General features: G+C 53.0%; 3 protein-coding genes across 3 annotated transcripts; 1 reads left to right on the top strand and 2 right to left on the bottom strand.

Moving 5' to 3' along the window:
* Positions 1 to 1,751: 1,751 nt before the first annotated feature.
* Positions 1,752 to 12,281, bottom strand: COCSUDRAFT_83599 (hypothetical protein; the record flags this gene model as incomplete). Its single annotated transcript, XM_005643496.1, has 34 exons — positions 1,752 to 1,794; positions 1,910 to 2,003; positions 2,204 to 2,426; positions 2,576 to 2,698; positions 3,004 to 3,153; positions 3,260 to 3,403; positions 3,526 to 3,664; positions 3,821 to 3,993; positions 4,350 to 4,502; positions 4,700 to 4,958; positions 5,201 to 5,394; positions 5,564 to 5,776; positions 5,923 to 6,217; positions 6,334 to 6,429; positions 6,532 to 6,644; positions 6,888 to 6,971; positions 7,098 to 7,250; positions 7,372 to 7,491; positions 7,854 to 7,962; positions 8,066 to 8,256; positions 8,415 to 8,675; positions 8,777 to 9,043; positions 9,211 to 9,384; positions 9,501 to 9,659; positions 9,777 to 9,899; positions 10,063 to 10,230; positions 10,343 to 10,419; positions 10,604 to 10,757; positions 10,876 to 11,064; positions 11,182 to 11,439; positions 11,571 to 11,676; positions 11,770 to 11,849; positions 11,950 to 12,073; positions 12,163 to 12,281. 34 exons carry the CDS (start codon positions 12,279 to 12,281, stop codon positions 1,752 to 1,754), a joined length of 5,328 nt encoding a protein of 1,775 aa, XP_005643553.1.
* Positions 12,282 to 12,901: 620 nt separating this feature from the next.
* On the top strand, positions 12,902 to 14,444 carry COCSUDRAFT_54838 (thioredoxin-like protein). Its single transcript, XM_005643486.1, has 6 exons — positions 12,902 to 13,124; positions 13,206 to 13,284; positions 13,361 to 13,480; positions 13,581 to 13,681; positions 13,771 to 13,874; positions 13,997 to 14,444. Exons 1-6 carry the CDS (start codon positions 12,985 to 12,987, stop codon positions 14,074 to 14,076), a joined length of 624 nt encoding a protein of 207 aa, XP_005643543.1. The 5' UTR covers positions 12,902 to 12,984; the 3' UTR covers positions 14,077 to 14,444.
* A 451-nt stretch (positions 14,445 to 14,895) lies between these two features.
* On the bottom strand, positions 14,896 to 21,135 carry COCSUDRAFT_20201 (hypothetical protein; the record flags this gene model as incomplete). The annotated part of the gene is made up of 22 exons (XM_005643485.1): positions 14,896 to 15,051; positions 15,175 to 15,307; positions 15,404 to 15,512; positions 15,629 to 15,798; positions 15,942 to 16,126; positions 16,387 to 16,474; positions 16,587 to 16,726; positions 16,906 to 17,082; positions 17,181 to 17,234; positions 17,468 to 17,662; positions 17,861 to 18,049; positions 18,177 to 18,308; positions 18,409 to 18,533; positions 18,644 to 18,864; positions 18,968 to 19,173; positions 19,296 to 19,424; positions 19,482 to 19,673; positions 19,901 to 19,949; positions 20,037 to 20,104; positions 20,203 to 20,350; positions 20,461 to 20,621; positions 20,875 to 21,135. The coding sequence occupies 22 exons, from the start codon at positions 21,133 to 21,135 to the stop codon at positions 14,896 to 14,898; spliced, it is 3,288 nt and encodes a 1,095-aa protein (XP_005643542.1).
* Between the last annotated feature and the right edge of the window lie 152 nt (positions 21,136 to 21,287).

The following is a 21,287-nucleotide window of genomic DNA, read 5'->3' as shown; positions in this document are numbered from 1 at the left end:
AGCGGTGCAGTAGGCCCGAAACTGTTAAAGTGTCCGGCCAGGGCATTCAGTGCCGAGTAAGTGTTCCTGCGGAAGCACACACTCACTCAGGCTGTGAGATGCATTCACATTAGCAGGCATGTAAACACAAAACAAGGCTCGGACCAGAGCCTCCAGCTCACCCGTATGATGGCCTGCCAGCAAACTTGTTGTCTCGGCGGTACTTTGCCACCCAGGCATTTGTCTCTTTCCGCACATTGTTCATAGCATCCTCCTTAGTAGGATCACCCTTGTCCAAAGACAGGGCTGCTCCAACATCCTTCAAAATGTTGGCCTGCACAGATCAAACAAGGTTTGGCTACCCAGATAGACTTCAAAAGGAGACATCCATAGCAAACCTACCATAAATGGGCATCTTGAGACATAATGAGAATCTAGTTCAGCTCACCGTGTCTTCCTTGTAGATTTCCTCTTTGGAAGGCTCACCAATGCCAAGAAATGCGTTTGCTTGCGAGCTTTGCAGCAGTGAAATTCCTGCAACAAAAGCTCCAAGCGCAGTCTGACGGCGGGTCAGACACGTATGTTCATCCTGCGATCCAGGCTCGCAGAATCAGTCCTGGGCCTTTTGCACTGTGAGGAGGAGGACGTGCTTGGAACGCCATTGAGTTCCTGCAAATCTTCTCTCACTCATTTCAGAAAATATGACATGCTCAAAGAGGAGAAGTTGCGCGCATCCGTGGGCTTCATATCAATTCTTTTGCTCTTTCCAGAGCTTGGTCAGTAATGCTGCACCTGGCCAGCAAGAGCGCATGTCCTTGCTTCATGGCGCCTTTGACGAGGAATTCTCCTGCAACCGTTAATACTCTGCGTAAAAAAACATCCAGTCCAGGACAAAAAGTCAAAATAGAGATCAATCCTGACTAACCGACCTGGCCTGCGAGTCGAAAGGCTTCAAGGTGTAAGAGGCCGTCTTTGACGCAAGTGAGGTTGCCATGCTTTATGTCGAGGTTGCCCTAGGCAAATGCTTATCTGCTCCTTGCAAATGTACATCCGGGAGTGTTTGACGCCGAGGATAAGGCAATTCACCCCCAACAGGTTCCACGTTCCAGGAAGCTTCCGCATGTGCATGTAGGAATCGCAGAATCGAGGACCTTGAGAAGGATATGGGGGGTGAAAATTTCGACCTTTCATCCTTGTTGCCTTGCATCATGTTACCAACACCGCTTTCCTTGTCAAAACATGGCATGCCAACAAATAGCGCTAGCTGCCGGCTGCAGCACTGGCTCGCTGTAAGTGCCAGCGCAAGCTTAAGCCTGCCCAGTGGGGCCCTGCATGCGGTGCAGGCACGCGCCCATATGCACATCTCCATGGACATGCCCCGGTCCTGGCCCCCACTTAGCACAGTATACGATGCATGATGCCACGTGTGACGCATGATGCCATGGAATGCCTTTCAAATCTTTGATTGAATATTCATCATGAATCTTCGAAGTCTAAAAGTTTGTACGAGCATATTGAGCAACAGCCGTGTACAGTTCTCAAAGTAATATCTCAAATCCGAGAAGATTCATTTGATGTTTCTTCAATACCATACAGGTTGTCAAAACTCAAACCTCCCACCAGTGGTACCTAAGTAGAGTTGACAGACAGATCTGGGTTACTGTATAACACATAATGATCATGAATTCTGGCACATACACATATTGACTCTTTTGGCAACTGTGAGCGGCTTTTCCCACGACACATGAACCAAAGTGTCTCCCTGGTTGTTCTCACGATGATGCAGGGCTGCACTTGAGCCGCTGCATGCGCGCCCTGCAGTACAGCACATTATATGCTTATATGCTGGGATTGTGGAAAGACAGACATGCACACAGCAACTGTCCCAGACCAGATTTATTACAGGTCCTGCCACAGTGAGGTTCCTTACCGCAATTGTTCAACGCTTGAAGTGCGCGGAGTCTGCGGGGTCCCATCTCCCCTCACAGATTGACTGGGCTCCATTTCCACGGCAGGCTGCTGGACTGCAACAGCCGTATACAATACACTAAGTTGCTAGCCTGAAAAGGCTACTCGCCATGTGACAATGTCCATCAATCTATGAGTATCCTTAATGAGAAGAGGCTGGATTGTGTCAAGACAGTCTTGGTCAAGGGGTGAATGAATTAAAGTGTTTCTTGGTGTCACAAAGCATGTGATATTATAGCAGCAGAAGCCCTCACACCGCTGTCTCCCCCCGGAAAATTCCTGGAAGCCTTCTTCAGTCCATTGTCGATGTAAGCCCTGAAGTTTGAGGAGGTCTTGGCCAGGTGCGCATTGATGTCCACGTCCGGATTCTTCAGGCGGAACAGGTGGAGTTCCATCAGCCCCTGGTCAGACGCCTTCTTGTCCCCAATCTTCTTGAAGATCTCCGCCAAAGCTGACCTCACATTGCTGCTGCCAACAGCCTGAAATCACCACAAGGCAAACTTGGTCAGTGCTTCCTGTAATTCCATGCAGCACCAGTTCCCAGGAGGAACGAACAGAAATCAAAGAAGCTTACAGGGAAATTGCATGCATAGATAACACATGCATGTGTTCAGAAGCGGCAGCACACCTTCAGGCCTGCATTCAAAACGTGCGCTGCTGCATCAGGGACATTATTGGGCTGGTTCTGGATGTCTGCATCCCTTGCTGAGGCGGAAGGTGCTGCTCTGAAGGGCAGTGCAGTGGCTGAACGCTGCACGCCACTCGGCACATACTGCGCTGAGGGGCGTGCGTCCCCACTGGGGGCAGGGAGTCCCACTGAGGCTGGACCGCATGTGTCCAGTCGGCTGTTGCCCGCACGGAGGGGCTGCCTTGCTGGTATGGAGGGCGCCACTGTGGAAGGCTCTTCAGACATGGACACAGCAGTCTGCTCCCCAGCAAAGCTCCGTTTGTCCTGCAAAAACAAATTTCACAATAATGTGCATGATAGGCCAGCACTGCTGTCTGCAGAGGGCAAGCACTCAAATTTTACTGGGATCAAAGATGCGTCCTACTCACCGAATGCAGAGCTGGCATGCTCTGAGGGCTCAGGACCTGGGCCACTACCAGCGTCTTCAGGTTGATCTGGACATACTGGTGGATGATGGGTAACTCATCAGGCCGGCAGTCAATAGATACGTCCGGCATGTAGTCCAGGATCTGGTGTCCCTGGACAAGGTCATTCCAAAACAATCAGGAAACTGTGATGCTGCTTGTTAGCTGAAACCTCCCGACAGAATCGAGCGCGCACTGCATGATGCACAGGCAGACGCACCACGCGCTTGCAGAGCTCGTGCAGCAGGGTCTTAGCCATGCGCAAGGGCTTGTCCTCCCCCACTCCCCGCCGCTTGATCTCGTTGCTGCCAAGGCTTTCGAAGAACTGGTGCAGAGTCATTAAGACCTGGTGCAGATCCAAAACCTGCAGAAAGCTCCTGCTGGTCAGGCTTCAGCTGTTCCAGGAAATTCCACTGGCTCGATTTCTTGTGCACTTTGATCCTTTCTGGAGATGTTGGTTAGTCTCCAGCCATGTGCTCTGTTTACCTTGATCTTGGCATCAAGAGCTTTTGTAGGTTTCAGGAGGCACTTCACAACCAGGTCAGCAAATGCTGCCTGTTCTTCCACTGTGCTGCCCTCCCTCTTGTAGTTCAGGAGCTCGATGAGAGCACAGATTCCCAGCGTCCTGACAAAGGCAAAAATGACAATGAGGCTGATCTCTGGAAGTCTCGTGTCAAATTGTCAGCAAATAGGAGAAGTGTGTCCTGCATTGCATGCAATATACAGAGGGAGAGGAACATTATGTGTTGAACATGTCAAGAGGAGTTGAAGAAGCACTCACTGGTCCGCATGCTCCAGGACTTTGAGCATGAGGACATTCAAGCCCTTCAGGATGTGTGTGAAAGTGGGCACTTCCCTGGTGCCCGGGTCCATCAGCCGCAGGAGGAGCTCCTTGATGAGCTCACGCAGGGGCACCAGCGGGACAGCCAGAGCCAGCCTGGGCAGTTCAAAAGCCTGCCACACCACATGATCATGATCAATATGCCACAGTAGATTTGGCGCTGGCACTGCAACGTCCTGACTGTTATGTGTCCATGTTGTCCTGTGCTGAGCGATGGTCGTTCAAATAATGGTTTGGTTGGGGAGCAGTACAATGACATGTGCAGGAAGCCAACCTGCATGAGGGTGCTCAGAGTGTATGTGCACAACCTCCTTACACCTTCATTGTCCTCCTGTGCTGCTCCAAATACCTGTCATCAGGACCTATTTAATTAGCGGATAGGAATGCAGGTTCTTGAAAAGAATCTCAGTGAACAGACAAGGGCACTCTTTGCTTTATATAAAGCAATTTACCTGAAATATGAACATACCTTCTGCACCTTCCAGACCAGCTCCATCACCAGCTGACTGGCGCATGATGCATAGTGGCAAAGCACACGCTCCTCCGGCATCTCATTGCCCTTTTCCATTTGTTTGTTGACATCCATGAGGTCATATAACAGGATCTTCATGCCATCCACAAACTGAAGCGCAGCACAGCACACATCTTAGACAGTAGTGTCGCAATCATTGGCCAAACTTGCCTGCATTTCATGGGAATGCACAGGATCCTCACATGATTCTTGACATCACTTAACAGCAGTGGTTCGTCAGGACCTGGTCCTATAAGGCCTTTTGCATCGAGTATGTCGCACTACCATCAGCAGGTAGGACATCTCACCTTTTCCTCATCCTCTTGCTGCAGAAGAGTCATGCCATTCTCCCATCTGGCCAGCTGTGCATCCGCACCAGCCTCCTGGCGTCTTGCAAGCAGGCTTGGGGCCAGCGGAGTGAGGGTCTCGCCCATTGCCATGGAGGGTGCCTGCTGCACGCTAGAGCGGGGCATGGGAGTGGCATTGGGTACAGGGGTGGGCATGCTGGACCGTGCAAGGTGCGTCCCCTGGCGCGGGGTTGCGGTTGCCTCATGCGGGCTGCCCACCCTGTTCAATCACAAACCACATCAGTGAGCCGGTCCATTGATGCAGCTGCACGACGTTCAGTGTGGAGCGACTGCAATGATCCACTTGTCTATATGACACCTAGATGGTGCGAGGACTCATTCCTCCATGGGATTCTGTAGGACACATTGTCTTGAATGAACTGCAATCACTTCTACAGCCCTCCATATTCTAGAGTGGACTTGGGACATGCCCTCCAAGCAGCAAGAGGAGCTGAACCTCACCATGAGGAGGTTGGATCAGCTGCTGGGGTGTCCTGCTTGTCCTTGTACTTCAGGCGCTCCTCTATGAGCGAGTGCTGTTGAGGACTCAGCTGGCCCAGCACCGCCCAGGTGCCTGCAGAACCTGTCAACAGGTACAGCTTCTCCAGAATATTCAAAGCTGCTGCGCGCACTCCCCTGTCCCGCTCGGACACCATCTGAGCAAAGAGCCACGATTGTCAGGATCCGCTCCATCTTGGCGATCATTATGGATCTCATGCACGCATCCTTTGACAGTGTTCGCAAGGCATGGCGGCCTCAGGGAAGGAAATTGCAGATTCAAGCATTCAAGACCCTCAGCCTCGTGATTGTGGATGATGAGATTACCTGTGCAATGGCTGGGAACGGCTTTTCCTTGCTGCGCTCAAAGACCGACAGACCCTCCAGCGCAAGGATATCACTGAGCACCTCTGTGCACTCCACGCGCGTCCGCCAGTTCTTGGATGACAATCCATGGGCCAGGAACTCAATGAGGCGCGGCACTGGGTACACCCTTTGCGCCACATGCAGCAGCTCCCTGTGTTGCGCCCTGATGCGATCCTGCATGGAAGTGCAGACATGGTGGGTGCTATGTATGCCACATCTGCTCTTGACGGTCCTCTGAAGGGTGTCACATGGCAATGGTATAAAAAAGGTGCACAAGGGTGTCAGTCATCTCTTTCAGTAGTGTCCATCAGGCACCATACATTGTTGTGACCGGCCTTCTCCACGACGCAAGGGAAGAAGCAGGCCGCCTCAATCTGCGACAGCTGCATGTCCTTGGTGTCCAGGAACTCCAGCAGGGCCTTGCACATGTCCAAGACCTTGAGCAGGCTGGTGGTGTTGCCGCGCGGATCGCACAGACGGATCACCGCCCACCGCAGCAGCAGGTCTAGGCAGGACAGCACCGCCTCCTTCTCCTCTGATGTGGCCGACAGCTCAGCCATGATCATGTCAGCAGCCTCAACATGCTTCTGAAAATCCTTGGCAAAAAGCAGACCCCTGCATGCCACATCAGGGAGATCAGGACAACATTGCCCAACTCATGAAGCCATTGCTGCATGCACACACTAGCTATGCTGCCAGCCTGAAGTCTTCCACAGGATCTCAGATCTCACCGCAAGGGCTCTGAAGCCAGGGGCGCAAGCTCTGCTTCCAGCGACTCCTCCTCGTCCTCCCTGGGTGGCTCAAACTTCCCAAACCTGCCTCGGTGCCTGCAGAAGTGTCGACTTCAGATGCTCAACTTCATCAAGCAGGCAACAGTGTGTTCCCAGACCATTCTGTCAAATAGCAATGCTGATTGAAGAAAAACTCACTTGCGGGCCCGTTCCTCCTTCTTGCTGCTCACAGCCAGGCACCCCCTCTTTGTGGCACGTGGTTTCTCAGGGCCCGATGGCAGGGCAGCCTTGTGCGTGCGAGAACTGGCAACCTGCGGGTTTACAGGGCGTGTCAGAACCTCTACGGAGCGCAGTGGGCCATGAGCCAGACAGAGAGCACCCAAATTAAGTACAGGATTTTGAGCTGCTGAACTTACGCTTGTCGAAGAAGGGCCAGATCTTGACGGTGGGCGACTACCATGCTCGGTATGCGATGATTCGCAGGAGACAGCAATCGCATAGGAGTTCACTGCTGAGACTTCAGGGACTGCCATGCCCTCCTTGCTGTTTGAGACCTTCTGCAGTGCCTCACTGGCTGCTTTCTTGGTGGCTCCGCTGAGACTGTTCACTGCCTGATTGACATCAGCCCGCCCATGCACCTGCATGCCACATCGACCGCCGTGCCATTGGTGTCTGCAGGAGGAACATTTCAGGGAGGTCGGTTAAAAGGATTGCCACTGGAGCATCACTGCAATGTGGGTAAGCATCAGGTCTGCAGGAATAACCTGCAGGAGGGTCAGCATGAGCGCGCTGCCGGCTTCACGAGCATCTGCACTTTTGTCAAGCGCCCCGGAGGTGGCCAAGCGGATCGCTGCCTCAACACAGCTGCTGTCCTTGCCATCCTTGACCACCGTTGCTGCCCATCGTAACACAGCTCCCTGCACGTGCGTTTTATTTGTCTCTGGAGCGCAGGCTTGCATATGCTGCAGTGGGCTGCAGTATGAAGTCTGAAAACGTTACAGACAATGGCGAAAGACTGTGCAGTGGGAAAGTGTGCACCTTCCCCTCAGCCCCGGCAGCCTTGGGGCTGTTCAGGTAGTCTGCAAGAGGTGAGAAGACGCGCTCTGCCGGCACGATTTGCACCCAGGCCTCCAGCAGTGCAACAACACCATCGCGCACCTGCATGCAAAAGGTTGTATCGCATTTGACTGATGTGGCGAGTTGCTAATGGCAGCAGCCTTGAGAATGTGCTTGATCTCAATACTGGCAGCCGCAAGGCTTGCCTGTTTCTTCTTGTCAGCCAACCCTTCCAGGGCTGCTTTCAGGAATTCCCGCGCGCTGCGGTCCCATGCGGGTCCCATGGCCTTTGCTACCTCTCCGGCTAGGAGCAGGGTGCGCGCCACAAGGTTTGCATTTGTATCACCCAGTCGTGCCTGCAACGTGAGTTTGTGATCACATTTCAAGATACATGTAGCAGATGGGCAGACACTTATATTGACTGCAACCAGGAAAATATTTCTCATTCAATTCATGCGTCTCACCCTCAGCAGGGCCACAAGATTGCTGACAGAGGGCTGGATGCGCCCGCCTGCTGCCTTCAGTACGCCCTCCACTTCTTCAAGAGCTGCATTGCGCTCCTGCCACTTGGCACTGCAAGGACACTCAAGGCACTCAGATTGGGCGATGATCTCCCTATCAATGCATGCGCTGATATTGTCGAGGGAAGAAGCAAATGGAGTTGCAATTTGCACACCTGACAAATCTATCTGCCAGATTTGAAGTGATGGATGCGCTGATGTCAGTGCGAGGCAAGAGGTCATCCGGAGCAGCCGCTTCTGCCACCTCCTTCGTCTTCCCTGCTTTGCCTGAAGCTGCTGCAGGCGCGGACGCTCGGCCCTTTGCAGCGGTCGGACCCTTGCCACGCACTTTGCGCACAGGCACCACCTGTGACAGCAACGGAATCCTATCAAGTACTGACAGCCTGACCCACCGAGAATTGTGGTCACGCGCAAAAGCCAGGGATGAAGATGCACAACGCAAGTCTCTCGTAGTAAACCGGTCCCAGCATGTCTTCATCCAGTAACATCGGCTCTGCAGCATACCTTGGTGACCGGATTGGCCTTGAAGGCCTCGTTCAGGGATGTCATGAGAGCAGGCTTCACGTGCTGACTCAACATCGGCACCAGACCAGGCCCCAGCTGCTTGTGGGCCACTCCCAACAGAGCTATCGCGACATTGCGCACACCAGCATTGCTGCTGCCCAGGTCGGCGATCATCCAGTCGATGAGCAGCTTGACATCCAGGGTGGAGAGCCCAAAGTCCTCAATGGTTTGTGCCATCCACACCAACGATTCACTGAGCACCTGCACGGCCATGACACACATTCTTCCACCACAGAAAGAAAAGTGCCTCACAGGGGAAATTTCAGACTTTAGACTGTCTGGAAATCACACATGGAGGGTACCTTGGGGTTCTTCTGGCCTGATGCCTGCTTGTGCAGCTGGGCGCAGATGAACTGGGGGCCCACAACCTCAGCTAGACCGGACAGGGCGCCGAACGCAGCGCTCTTCAGCTTGCTGTCTGAGAGTTTGGGCACCATCCCCACAACCGCTAGGAATGCGTCCTTTTTGGAAATGGCTGCATCATTCCCGGCCAGCTGGTTGATGAGCTCAAAAGCCTTGCCCAGCACCTGAAAGTTCTTCTCGTTCCAGCCCGGAAGGAAGGACATGCCCTGTATGCATGCAATACCCTCTCAGAATGCAGCTCATTGTAAGTCAATTCCTCTGTTGCGTTTCCTTGCCAGAGATGCAGTAAAAAGATGTGTAACTGACAACACCCTAGGAGGACCACCATTGTTTTGCAACAGATCTACAAGAGTACATGCCACAGTCTGACCACCTGTATGAGCATGGATGCGTCCAGGTTCTCCTTGCAGTCCCGGGTGCGGGACTGCAGGTCCTCCATTGCAGCCAGCCGCTCCTTCCAGTTGCTGCTCTTCAGACGATTCACAATGTCCTCTCCTACCAGTAACATCATCTTCTCCTCCACCTCAGCACGTGAGAGTGCTCCACTCTGCATGACAGCGTACTTGTCATGGTCAAACCACCAAATTGTTCTTGAGCAGAGGCATCCATTCATCGCAAACTCCCAACATGCAGCTGGGTCATTTGCACGCTGGGAGGATTTACCTGCAATCCAGCGTCGTCGTCATCTGCTATGACCTTCTCGCTGGCTTGTGCGGGTTGAGCCGGCCTGGCAGGCTTCCTTGCAGCAGCCGATCTCCCAGAGTTGAGGGAGTTGGTGTCCTTGGGTGACAAGGGCTTTGGCAAGGATGGATCTCCGATGCTCTGGATGTACACACAAAATTCCTTAGACAAAAGTGCTGTAGGTCAATTGTGAGGGGTGACAAGTCTTCCTCTGTCTGCACTGTAAGACAAGCATGACAGCAGAACAGAGTAACCTACCTGGCTGCTTCTCGAAGATGGGGCAGGGGCAGCGGCCTGGGCAGGTCGCGCTCCACCAGAGCGTGCAGCAGCCAGCATGTCCTCCAGCCTCTTCTTGCGGCTGTCGTCCAGTTTGTCCATGTACTGCATTGCCAAACATGCCATTGGAGGAACTTTCATGCCCCATATGACAACCACATCGCATGTATGACACACAAGCAGATTGGGGAAATCTATATGCAACCTTGTGCAAGGGTAGCAGTAATATTGTCACAAGAGCATGGGCATTTGTGAAGCATTGTCACACCTTTTCAAGAGGTTTCATCGATCCAGCCTTGAAAGCAAACGCCACAAAAACCTGCGCAGCTGCTTCGCGGATTGCTGGCGCAGCGTCATTTGCCGCCATGGCGACAGCTGGCAGAATCTGTGCATGCGCCTTCATTGCGGCATCCCTGGTAGAAGCTTCAATGCAGCTCTGCCCAATGCACAGGTCATCTTGAGCATGCCATGGGGTTAAGAGCATGGGTAAGCGAGTTGAAAGGCAAACACGTTGCTCTCGTGGCTCGTCTGCAATGACGAAGGCAAACCTGAAGCAGCTTGATGGCCTCTGACTTCAGCTTGGGATTCTTGTGTCCAACAGCAGCCGTGAAGTCTTCACCAACATCTGCCAGACCAATGCAGTACCTGTCACAATTCAAGCAAGTTTTTAATCACCCGCATTTTATTCCTCTCCCGCCTGGGTGTGTGATCACATCTGCCATATCATTCAGAAGTTGTCTGATCTCAAGCTAAAGATTTGTGAGAGATATGCCTGTGGAAGTCAGCCAGTGCTTGGGAGCTCTGCGTACAGACGGCTGAGTTCTTGTCCTTCAGCTTGTCCAGCAGGTTTGGGAACATTGCCCGCGCTGTACTGTAGAACTCTTTGCGCAAGCCTTTGGCCAAGCTCCCTAGGCACGCTGCTGCCTCTGCCACACAGACGACGTTGCTGTCCTTGACAATGACCTGCATGTGGAAACAGCTACTCAGTTAAAGCCCTGCACAACAAACAAGCTTACATTTGTAATTAAGGAAATTTTCAAGACTGTCTTTGGCAGGGGGGTCATACTGAAAAGCTGGCCACCTTTCTGAGTTCGCGCACGACATCTGCATAGTCGCCTGGCGCAAGCTTTGGAGAGCTGCTCAGCTGCTTGAGGCTCTGTAGGGCATTTCTGCGCTCAGACCATTTCGCTGATGCAAGGCCTTCCCAGAAGGCCTTGTCCAGACGTCCAAGGACCTCCACTGGCTCAGCAAACTCGTAGGCATCCACCCCCTGCCGCATCCACAGTTCCACTTTGACCGGTGATGTAGTGAAGCCATCTGGATGGCACGCAGCTACTTTTGTCTGGATAAGAAGCACAATATATCCAGCACATTGGATTATGCTTACCATGTCGTTTGCATCCGCTTCAGCAGCCCCTGAATGTCCAGACGTGGCAGCAGCTGCAACCCCCACAATGGCAGCAGCAATAGGTGCAGCGTCTGCTCGCTTGACGGCCTCTTTCCGTGTGAAACGCTGCGGGTGCTTTCTTGCGCCGGTGCCAGCCTCCTCAACCAGCTTCTCTGTGTCCTTCCGCATCATGTCTGGCATCTTGTCCAGCAAGAGGGACTTGACGACATCTGGCCCCAACCAGCCAGCCATCTCCACCTGTGATGCATTTCGGGGACTTTACTGCCCTTGACTCTCCAAGTCTTTCATATCACTGCTTGGTGTGAAAGAGGCCTTTGCAAACTCTGCTGATGAAATAAAGGCGAAATTCCTGAAAAGTAAGATCTCACCGTCAGCTTCTTCACACCGTCTCGCACGGGCACCTGCTTTGCCTCGAACAGGCTAGGCACCGCCTTCAAGATTGGTTGTGGCTGCAGCACTTTTGGCCCAAAGTCGCTGCAACAGTGAATCATTGATCATCAGGTCATTCATTGGTGCGCCAACATGCAAGGCAATGCTTACAGAATGGTCAATTTTGCTGCATCTCACCTGAATGCTTGCGTCAACAGATCCAATGCAGCAACAACCACTTTTGGGGTCTTGTCGCTAAATGCCTTGATGATATGCTCCTGGATTGAGTAGCAGACTTGTCATTCCAGAAGAATCCAGAGCTCACAGAATGAACGCCATACCCCAATCAGCAGTATCTAAAGCACTCCTGGGACGCACCACCACTCCTTCGGCCTGCTCGTGCTCGATGAGAGCGATGCAGACTTCTGTGCATCTCTTCACAGTGCCCGGGCGCTGCTTGAGGCCCTGTTTACCAATGGCTGCACAGATTGGTCCCGCCACCCTGCAAGATAGCACCGGTAATAACGCAACATGTTGATTATCGTGTACAGGCGTTAGGAGGTTACTGAGAACCACTGGCAAGGTTCCCACCTGGCTGCATGAGCTTCACTGCAGCGCCCAAGGAAGGCCAGGATAGCTGCCAGCCCCTTGTCCAATGCCGCAGCATTTGCATCAGCAGCAGCCTTGCCAAGGAGGGGGGCTGCATCCATGTTGCACACTCAGTTTGTTTCAGACTATATTCACAAGATGACACAAGTCTGCAAAGGAGGGGTCTATGCACAGCCTGACTGAAGCCCTATCCGCACCATATTCTGCGAAGCATTCATCTTCTTCACTCAGTGCCCTCTCACAGGCTGCTGCAACGCTGTCATAGGCCTCGCTTCTTGCCTTCCAGCTCTTGTGGGCAACACGCTCGCTGAGGGGCAATTTTCTGGCATCTGACAGGATCTTTTCTTCTTCTTGATCTGACATCCGGCTTGCTTTATAGGCCGTCCTGCCAGCAGGGTCTGCGTCTTCGTCGAGCACTCCTGTTTCGCTTTCAAAAAGTCCTAGGTAGAGCCTCTTGTTCTCTGAAGTCTGGCGCTCTGTAACGCTACATATGAAGGACAGAGATTTGCTGCATTCTGCCAGATGACATGCATACAGTCTTGCTGCTTGCGAACGTGACAAAGATCTGAAATTGAGAGTCAGTTTTGCTTTGGGGGTGCAGTGCGCGCAGCGGGGGACCCCCGGGGGGACCTCGAGCTCCACTAAAAATTTGGCGGGACCGAACAAGAAGACAGCTTCCCACTGGAAACCATAACTTTCTGGAAGTGTTGATTTTTTGCCATTCTGATAGCATCTGTGCAGCCCTACCTTTTCTCTGATTGCTCTGCACCGTTGTTTGTTCTTTTTCAGAGACAGGCATTGATTATGCACATTCTTGTGAGGGCGACTTTCTTTCTTTTGATTTTTAGACATACTTTAGCAGATGTGGTTGTATTAACTGATGCAAATTTTGACGATCTGGTGGCGGGCGAGAGGCGGTGGATCATCGACATCTATGCACCATGGTCAGATCCTGTTGGTAAAAGCTTTGTTCAACGGCATCATAATCTTCTTGCATCACACAAGAAATATTTTTGGTTGCGCAGGTGCAAGCATTGCGTAGCACTGGAGCCTGTATGGATAGCCTTGGCCGAACGTCTGGACGGGCGCGTCATGGTTGGCAAGGTTGGTTGAGTTGCATTCTGACCAGTGCAACTCCCATGCCTATATAGCGATCTGACCCTTTGGACCTTTTCGCAAGGTGGACGGCACGAAGGAGAAGGGTCTTATGAAGCGTTTCTCAGTTGAGGCATTCCCCTCCGTATTTCTAGTGGAGGGTGCAGAGACACGCGCATACACGGGACTTCGTACCCTTCAAGAGGTAAAATCAACTTTGATACGCGCCTCCAATGGCATGCATGATTTCTGTGCGCTTGCCATATTTTGCATCGTTGTGCTGACAAAGCTGCTGTGCAGTACAGCTGGAGAGCTTTGCTTTGACAGAATATCTTGATGTCAAGCCCGTGCCATTCTACAAATCACCAACTTCTTTGTTTGGCCGAGCTTTTGCCATCTTTGTGAGGTGTGCCTGCATCCACTGCTCCTCTTTGGCATGTTCTTGTGATCCAGCCAGAGATGAAACATTTTGTGACACTGCCACTGTGGGTGTAGACTGCCAGCCAAATTCAAGATCCTCGTCAAGTATCTTCACGAGGAGAAGAAGTACAGCGCCCTTGTCATTGTCGCGGGGATCTTGGGGGTACCTCTCACTCTAGGTCCGCACCGTCAATGCGGCTTCTGCAAATGGACCTGCCGATCCCTGTTGTGTGTTGTCTTCACAAACATAAGGTCACCATGGCTGTTGTGGTAGTCTGACAATGTGCTTCCTGTGCTCCAGGTGTTCTTTTTGTGTACCTCCTAGACGTGTTCTTTGGCGCAGCTGAAAGAAGGAGGGCCCATCACCGGCACCGAGACTAGGCTGGAGTCCTGGAGAGCCAAATGAGCTCTCAAGGGGTCACATCCTCTGGGCATGGCATGCATGTTCGCAGATGGCATGACATCATGTGGGCTTTACACCGTGTTGATGGCAAAGAATATTTTGCCAGGCTATGCCCTTGGCCTCAGTAAGACTGTCCAGACTAGCTCCGCATCTGTCAAGTAAGTCTCTTAATCGGGACGCTTGAGTCATTGCCAGTGGCTGCACGCAACACCATGCAAATATTCTTTTTCAAAAATTATAAGGCCGGCATTCTGATCAGAGCGGAAACGGCTGGCGAAGTTGACATGTCCAACAATGAAATGTCTTGTCCCTGTCCTTTTGCAATGTTGGGTAAGCATATGGCAGCAGACTTGTTACCTTGTGCTGACCTGATCGATCGATAGTGCTTCACAAGACTTGTACATGTGTGCTCTGTTCAGTGCTTGTCGATTGCATGAGCATGCTGTCTTGTGAATCACTTTTTACATACTAATAGTGGTACAGATACAACAGCGAGCATGGGCAACGCATGGGAATCGGTGACACATTCTGAGCATTGTATCACTCTAAAATCCGCCGGCGCTGAACTCTCAAAAAGTCGGCAATGTAAGGATATGTTCTATCATCAACAACAGGAAACTCCAAGCTCACTCGGTATAACAACATCAACACATGCATCCATGAGATCACGCATGTCCCTCTGCACGGCGATCAACTGCTTTCCTCTTTCCTTCATGCTGTCGACATGACATCATGATAATGATCATGAAACTGGGTCTGGTATGCTGTTTCAACAGGTCTGGCTCTCCTTCCCCAGACTAGACAGTAGTCCTGCACCTTATTTCCAGAAAATGATCAATCACTTGCTGCCGCCACAAGCTTGCAGCTGTCTCCGGAGCTGTGACCTCCTTGTTGGGCAGCACAGGCGCTAGCAGAACAGAAAACTTGTACTCTCCAGGCTCGACAGCATACTCCTGCACAGGACAATCCAATATCACAATCTTCATCAAGGCTCTGCCAGTGCATATAAATGTTGCCACAAGCAGCAAAGGAAAGCAGCATCCCTCAGCACACCGTTGAAGCATTTGCACCAGTACCTTGTGTAAGCTGGGTGACCAGGAGTCATCTCCACCAACTCCCATGTGGCGGTGGTCCAGGTGCAAGTGGGTGAAGGGATCGGCACTGAGCTCATAGTCATGCTTTGCTGCCATCAGGGTGGCAATGCTGAACCTGCACACGCACACAAAACATGGTCAAGTTCTGTGATAGCTGCAATTGTGGCCCAATCAGAAAAATCATGGAGAAGTGGCAGGCATGCCCTCACACCTCGAAGCATTCATCTGAAAGGGATCGCTCAGAGTGACAGCTGCCAGCCCGACCCCATCCTCATCGCTCAGACTCACCCACCGTGTGTCCGCCCTTCCACCATTCTCACCTGTTATAGACCAATATTACCCATGCTCATGGCTTCACAGCTGAATTTGCTTTGTGATGGGCATCACAACACTTGGTACAAGGCATCCTGCAAGTTACACAGGGGCTTGTGCGCACTTGGGAAGATGTATGGCACGTGCATCTCCTGCACATGGTCCAGGCTGTACTGGCGCAGGAAAGCCCCATACTTGCGGTCTGGGTAGCTCTCATGGGGACCTCGTCCATACCAGTGCACCCTGCTAAACTGAGCAGGCACGCCCAGATGCATTCCAATCCGCGGCAGAGACCTGCATGATCAGCGCTTTCAGATTCAGACGACAGACCATTTTCCAAGGAGGACTACAAATGCTAGGCAGCAGAGACAATGCAGCTGATAAGGGGTCCTGGGCCCAAGACAAAAATCTTCTGACAGGCTTGCCACGGAACGTACGAGAAAAGAGGCGGGGGAGGGCTGGCTGGCAGGGCGCGGCTTGCATCGATGTGCCAGTCCACGCGCAAGCTGCCATCGCCGTGCACTGTGTATTGCACCGCCACAGCCACCTCGGCTTCCACAGATGGAGTGGGTGCATCCGGCAACGGGTGCTCCTGAGGTGCGCCGCTGGGCGCATCTGGCACCTTCTCGGCCAAGAAATGCGCGCCGCCAGCCTGCGCATGAATCCCACACTTTGGCGTGGTGATGGCCAGAGCTGACACATGTGCACCTCTAGGCGAGCATGGCAATCTAAGAATGGATGAGGCGGACAAAAGGAGCATGCTCATGTGTGCCGCCACTGGGAATGGTGAGCTTTCATCACCTCACTGACACCAGACGCCCCAATGTCTGCGGCTCTGAGGGCCTCATCCTCTGAGGGCCGCAGCAGATACTCAACATCCACTTTGACTGCTGAATCTGATATCTGCTGCACAGAGGATTTCACTGTGTCGGCCACCACCTCCAGACAGTCCAAGCCCGCCTCCTTCCACCTTTGCAGATCAATTGGAGCCTTAATGGCATGTCTCATAAGGAGCTCTAAAGGCATAATGGAACAAATACAGCCCTCTCACTATAGCAGCCTCGCAATAGCATATCATCTACCTGGCAGCAAAGCTGGTCTTGCCACTGCCACCCAGGTCGTTGTCTAGAGGAGCCCTGAACAAGCACGGTGTCACCCCCTGGGCCAGCAAGGAGTGGCCCCCAACCTCCCACCGGTCCAGCGAGCCTGTCTGCGTGTTCACCTGCACAATAAAAGAGGCTTGGGTCAGGCGTTGCACATTGCACTCCTGCAAAGCGGGAGGCGCTCTGCCACCACTTCTGAATAGCCCAGCCCCATGATTTCCTGGCTGCAAAGATGACAAGAGGTCCACGTTGCTAGTGCAACACAACCAGGAAAATTGCAGAATGATGGGGACCCGACCTCCACGTGCAGGTCATTGGCGCCGGTGACATTATGGACTTTCCTGCCGCCACGCTCCTCCTGGGTGAACTGCAGTGGCTTCCCCAACGGTGGAGGGGCATGCTCGGGCATGGCGTCATCGTCGTCCCTGATCCAGTCGGATGGCACCAGCAGCTGCTGCTCAGCAACCACGTGCCCCTGCAGTGCAATTAATGACAATCTGCTCAGGGCGGAGCTCATCTCACAATGCCACTCTCATGCGTGCCAAAACGCATGCAAAGCATGCAGCAGCGCACCATGGGAGCCCATGGCATGGCCGTGCTGAGCTGTGCGCGCATCTCCAGAAACACCTCCGCTGCGCCCAAGCCCATCCCGCCGAACGCCTGGCCGCCTGCCGCCTGCAGCTCTGCAGAGTCTATCGGCAGCCGCAGCTCTGCCCACTCCTGCGCACAGCATCTGGCATCAGCTCCGGAAGCCTGTTCTGCAGTCTAGCAACCTCAACCAAGAGCATGAGGTACATGAGAAGCTGCATTAGAGCCCAGGAACAGTGCTCTCATAGATTTGGCAGGGTTGTAGAGTGGACCTGGGGTGCAATGGCGACGCTGCCGCCGGGGTACCAGCCACCCAGTCCGCGCTGGGCAGGGTCGCCCACCAGCAGCGGGACGCCATCCAGCAGCACACGCCAGCTCAGCAGCAGGTTGGCCGAACTGCTGAAGGTGTTCTTGTTTTTGGCGCGCACTATCAGCCCGCCCAGGCCGCCGTTCGGGCTCTCCTTCAGCTCGAAGAACACCGGGGCCTGCACCGTACCAGCTGCCATGTTTCAGCCTCCCTTGCAGGGCTGCAAGGACAGCATCTGCACTATGCCTCTCCCCCGGTAGGATCAGGCCGCATCATGTGATCATCAAGCACTGTAACGTTAAAAAGCAAAGAAGGTATAATTTGCATGTGTAGGTGTGCTGTGTGGACTCACCATGACGGCCTTACACTCGAAGGCACCAGGATGGGGAACCCGGTTGGGCCAAATGAGGCCGTTGATGCAGAATTGTGCATCGTGGACGGGATCACCAAAGTCACCACCATAGCCCCATGCCTCCACATCATTGCCCTCCACGTCTTTCACTTTGTGCAGCAGCCCCTGGTCTACCCAATCCCAGATGAACCCCCCCTGAGCAGCATAGTTAGCTCTCTTGCAGGTTCTGCATTAAACTTTATGCATTGCCCGCAGGCTTAACAATGGTCATCACACGAGTCCAAGCAGATCTTCTAATGTAAATCCACCAGCGCAGGAATACCTGCAGGTATGGGTGTTTCTCGAAGGACTCCCAGTACTCCTTGTAGTTGCCGTTGGAATTGCCCATGGCATGGGCATACTCGCACTGTATAAGCGGCCGTGTCTCTGCTTTCTCATTGGCCCAGGCCTCAATCTGCATAAGATCAAGGGTATGATAAGAAGCAAAGGGCTTCAAACAATGTCAATGTTCTCTACTCCCCAATTTTCAAATGCCAGAGGCAGGAGGGCCACACCTGATTGATGCGGGCATACATGGGGCACAAGATGTCAGTAGCTGCTGTGCGCGATCCTCCTCCCTCATAATGCACAGGGCGAGATGAGTCGCGCGCGCGGATGTATCCAGCCATTGCCAGGTGCGCTGCAATGGCACAGGGCAGAAATGAACGGTCTGCGCAAGATGAACATTCCTTCGCTGGTATCAACGTATGGGCTGGTGCTCTGCACCACGCCGGCTGGAAAGTTGCTTACCTGGCCCGTAGCCAGCCTCATTGCCCAGAGACCAGATAATGATGGAGGGGTGGTTCTTGTCGCGCTCCAGCATGCGCATGCCCCGGTCCACGATGGCATGCAGCCAGAGCGGGTTGTTTGCCGGAACCACTCTGTTGTTGTTGAGTGCCGGATCAAACCCGTGGGTTTCGACATTGGCCTCGTCCACAAGGTACAGCCCATACTGGTTGCACAGCTCGTACCTGTCGGCAATCCAAATGTCAGGCACAGTGTTTAGGTAACAGGCAAGGTGTATGTTCCAAGTATGATCCAATTGAATGCCTAGCTCTGATGGCATAGGCTCACCAGCGCGGCGCATTTGGGTAGTGCGAGCAGCGGACAGAGTTGAAGTTGAGCTGTTTCAGGAGGTAGATGTCAGCCAGCATGCCCTCCTCAGTTACAGCCTTGCCGCGCCGCTCATCATGCTCGTGCCTGTTCACGCCCTTCACCAGAATGGGGCGCTTGTTCACCAGCAGCTGCCTGCCCTCTATCACCACCTCCCTGAAGCCCACCTGCCATGCCAACCCTCACATGCTCACCAGATAAAGAATGACATGCATGCATGTCAGTGCGCGGCAAGGAAGCAGATGCCAGGCAGTTGGAATCAAGCGCATCAAGGTATGGAGGGCTACACCTGTGTGGATTCGCTGTCCAAGTGCTCCCCCTGCTTTGTTACAAGCGACAGCACCAAGATGTACAGATTGGGCTCTTCTGCACTCCATAGCGCCGGCAGCCTGCCAGCTGTGGCCATGTCAATGTCCACCTGCATAGCAAAGAGAAACATTACGGGTGAGCAGAAGCCGACTGAGTCTGATCAAACGGAGCGCGCCAGCTGCTTGTCAAAGGGAAAGGGTGGGAAAGAGGTCCCCACAATAGCCAGGCCCCCAACGCCAGCCTCTGCATGGGTTGCCCTGATGGTGTTGTCCACTGAGATCCAGTGGTCCTGGTCTGTGATCTCGATCTCCACTGCCGGAACTGCCTCAGCAAAGCCACTGGGCTGGTCCTCGTTCACCTCATACAGAGCTGCCCTCAGGCGCACATCAGCATAGTTGCCCAGCTTTGGGGTCACCAGCTGTACCTCTGCTTGCAGCCTGCAGCATGGCAAGTGAATATCACACGTGTATCCCTTTGATTGTCTGGACACAGCTCTGCAAAACGCATTCATGATATGCAAAGACATAAACACTACCTGGCACTCTGAAGATCGCCATGCTCATCGAATGTCAAAGGAGTCCGGACAACAAAGTCTGTGATATGGGTGACTGGCTTGCTGAGCAGGAAGACATCCCTGCAAGCGAGCACCCCGTTAGGCTTCTTGGAATTGTGGTGGCAGGTACAGAAACGGTGACCTTTAGTGCCTACCAACAGCACTCACCTGTAGATGCCAGAGAGCCACCAGTGATCCATGTCCTCCAAGTAACTCCCATCGCTGAAACGCAACACCTGCAGACAGCATTTACCAGTACAAAACCTGCGGCATTCCATGATCCCAGTAGATCCAGACTGTTTGAGACTAATTGGGAGATATTGCAAAGAAGCACCTGCACACTGAGGAGATTTCGGCCGGGCTGCAGGACAGTGGTGACTTCAAATTCCGCTGGCAAGCAGCTGTCCTGGCTGTAGCCCAGCTGCTGCCCATTCACCCAGACATAGCAGGCGTTGTTGACGGCTTCAAAGTGCAGGAAGACCCTGAGGACACCAAGCATGCTCAAGATGTGCATGCTGCTCTGCCCGAACAATGCATGTAAATGAACCGGAAGGCATGTGAAGGTGCAATACAGCTTGATGTGGGGCTTCACCTCCTGTCCTTCCACCCCGATGGCACATCGAACCAGAGCCTGTAACAGCCAGTAGGGTTCTCTGCAGGCACGAAAGGAGCCGTGATGGGCCATGGGTACTGGAAATTCGTGTAGATGGGTGTTCCATGCCCCTGGCATTCCCAGTTGGCAGGTACTTCAATCTGCAAAAAGACATGGAGTCTGTGTAAGACGCGATTCAGCGTTGATTAGGTGTGGCTCGCTAGACTCGCGAAACGGATATGAATGAAATTTTAGTCAAGCATCGAAGCCAGAACGAAGGTGGCCGTGCGCCACTCTGCTAGCGCTCGTAGTATCCTTGTGAATGTCTTGATTTGCATTGACACATCATCATTTTATGTTCGTACTCCTAAAATTGCATATGCTCCCAAAAAACGAACAAGCAGAGGTCATCACCTTGCCCCACAGCCCATCATCAAATTCAGGAGTGCTGAAAGCGTCTGGAACATCTTCAGGGCGATCGTACAGATGAAAGCTCCATTCTGAACTGTTAAGACTGAGCAAATTGGCAGTGTCTGCTGCTTTCGGATCCTTCAGAAAGTATAGCAACGCCGATTCTGGAGTAGGGTGGGCTCGCAAAGGTACGTGGGAGCGACACTTGTTGCGACTGAATACGCTCGGATTTTCCCAGTCTCGAGGAAGACTTTTGATCGCCATTTCGATGTGGCTCTGTGCATCTGAGGAGACAACCGAGATTTTGCATGTATCAGTGCCCGTGATACTCAGTTCCCTCAAGGGCATGAGCTCTTCGAGTTTCGACCCTCTTCTAGGGTCACGGGATCGGGATCCAATGTTGGTTTTTGTTCGGT

Source organism: Coccomyxa subellipsoidea (assembly GCF_000258705.1).
Source record: "Coccomyxa subellipsoidea C-169, whole genome shotgun sequence".
Lineage (NCBI taxonomy): Eukaryota > Viridiplantae > Chlorophyta > Trebouxiophyceae > Coccomyxaceae > Coccomyxa > Coccomyxa subellipsoidea.
Note: the sequence above shows the minus strand (reverse complement) of the source record. Positions and strands in the feature narration are given on the sequence as shown.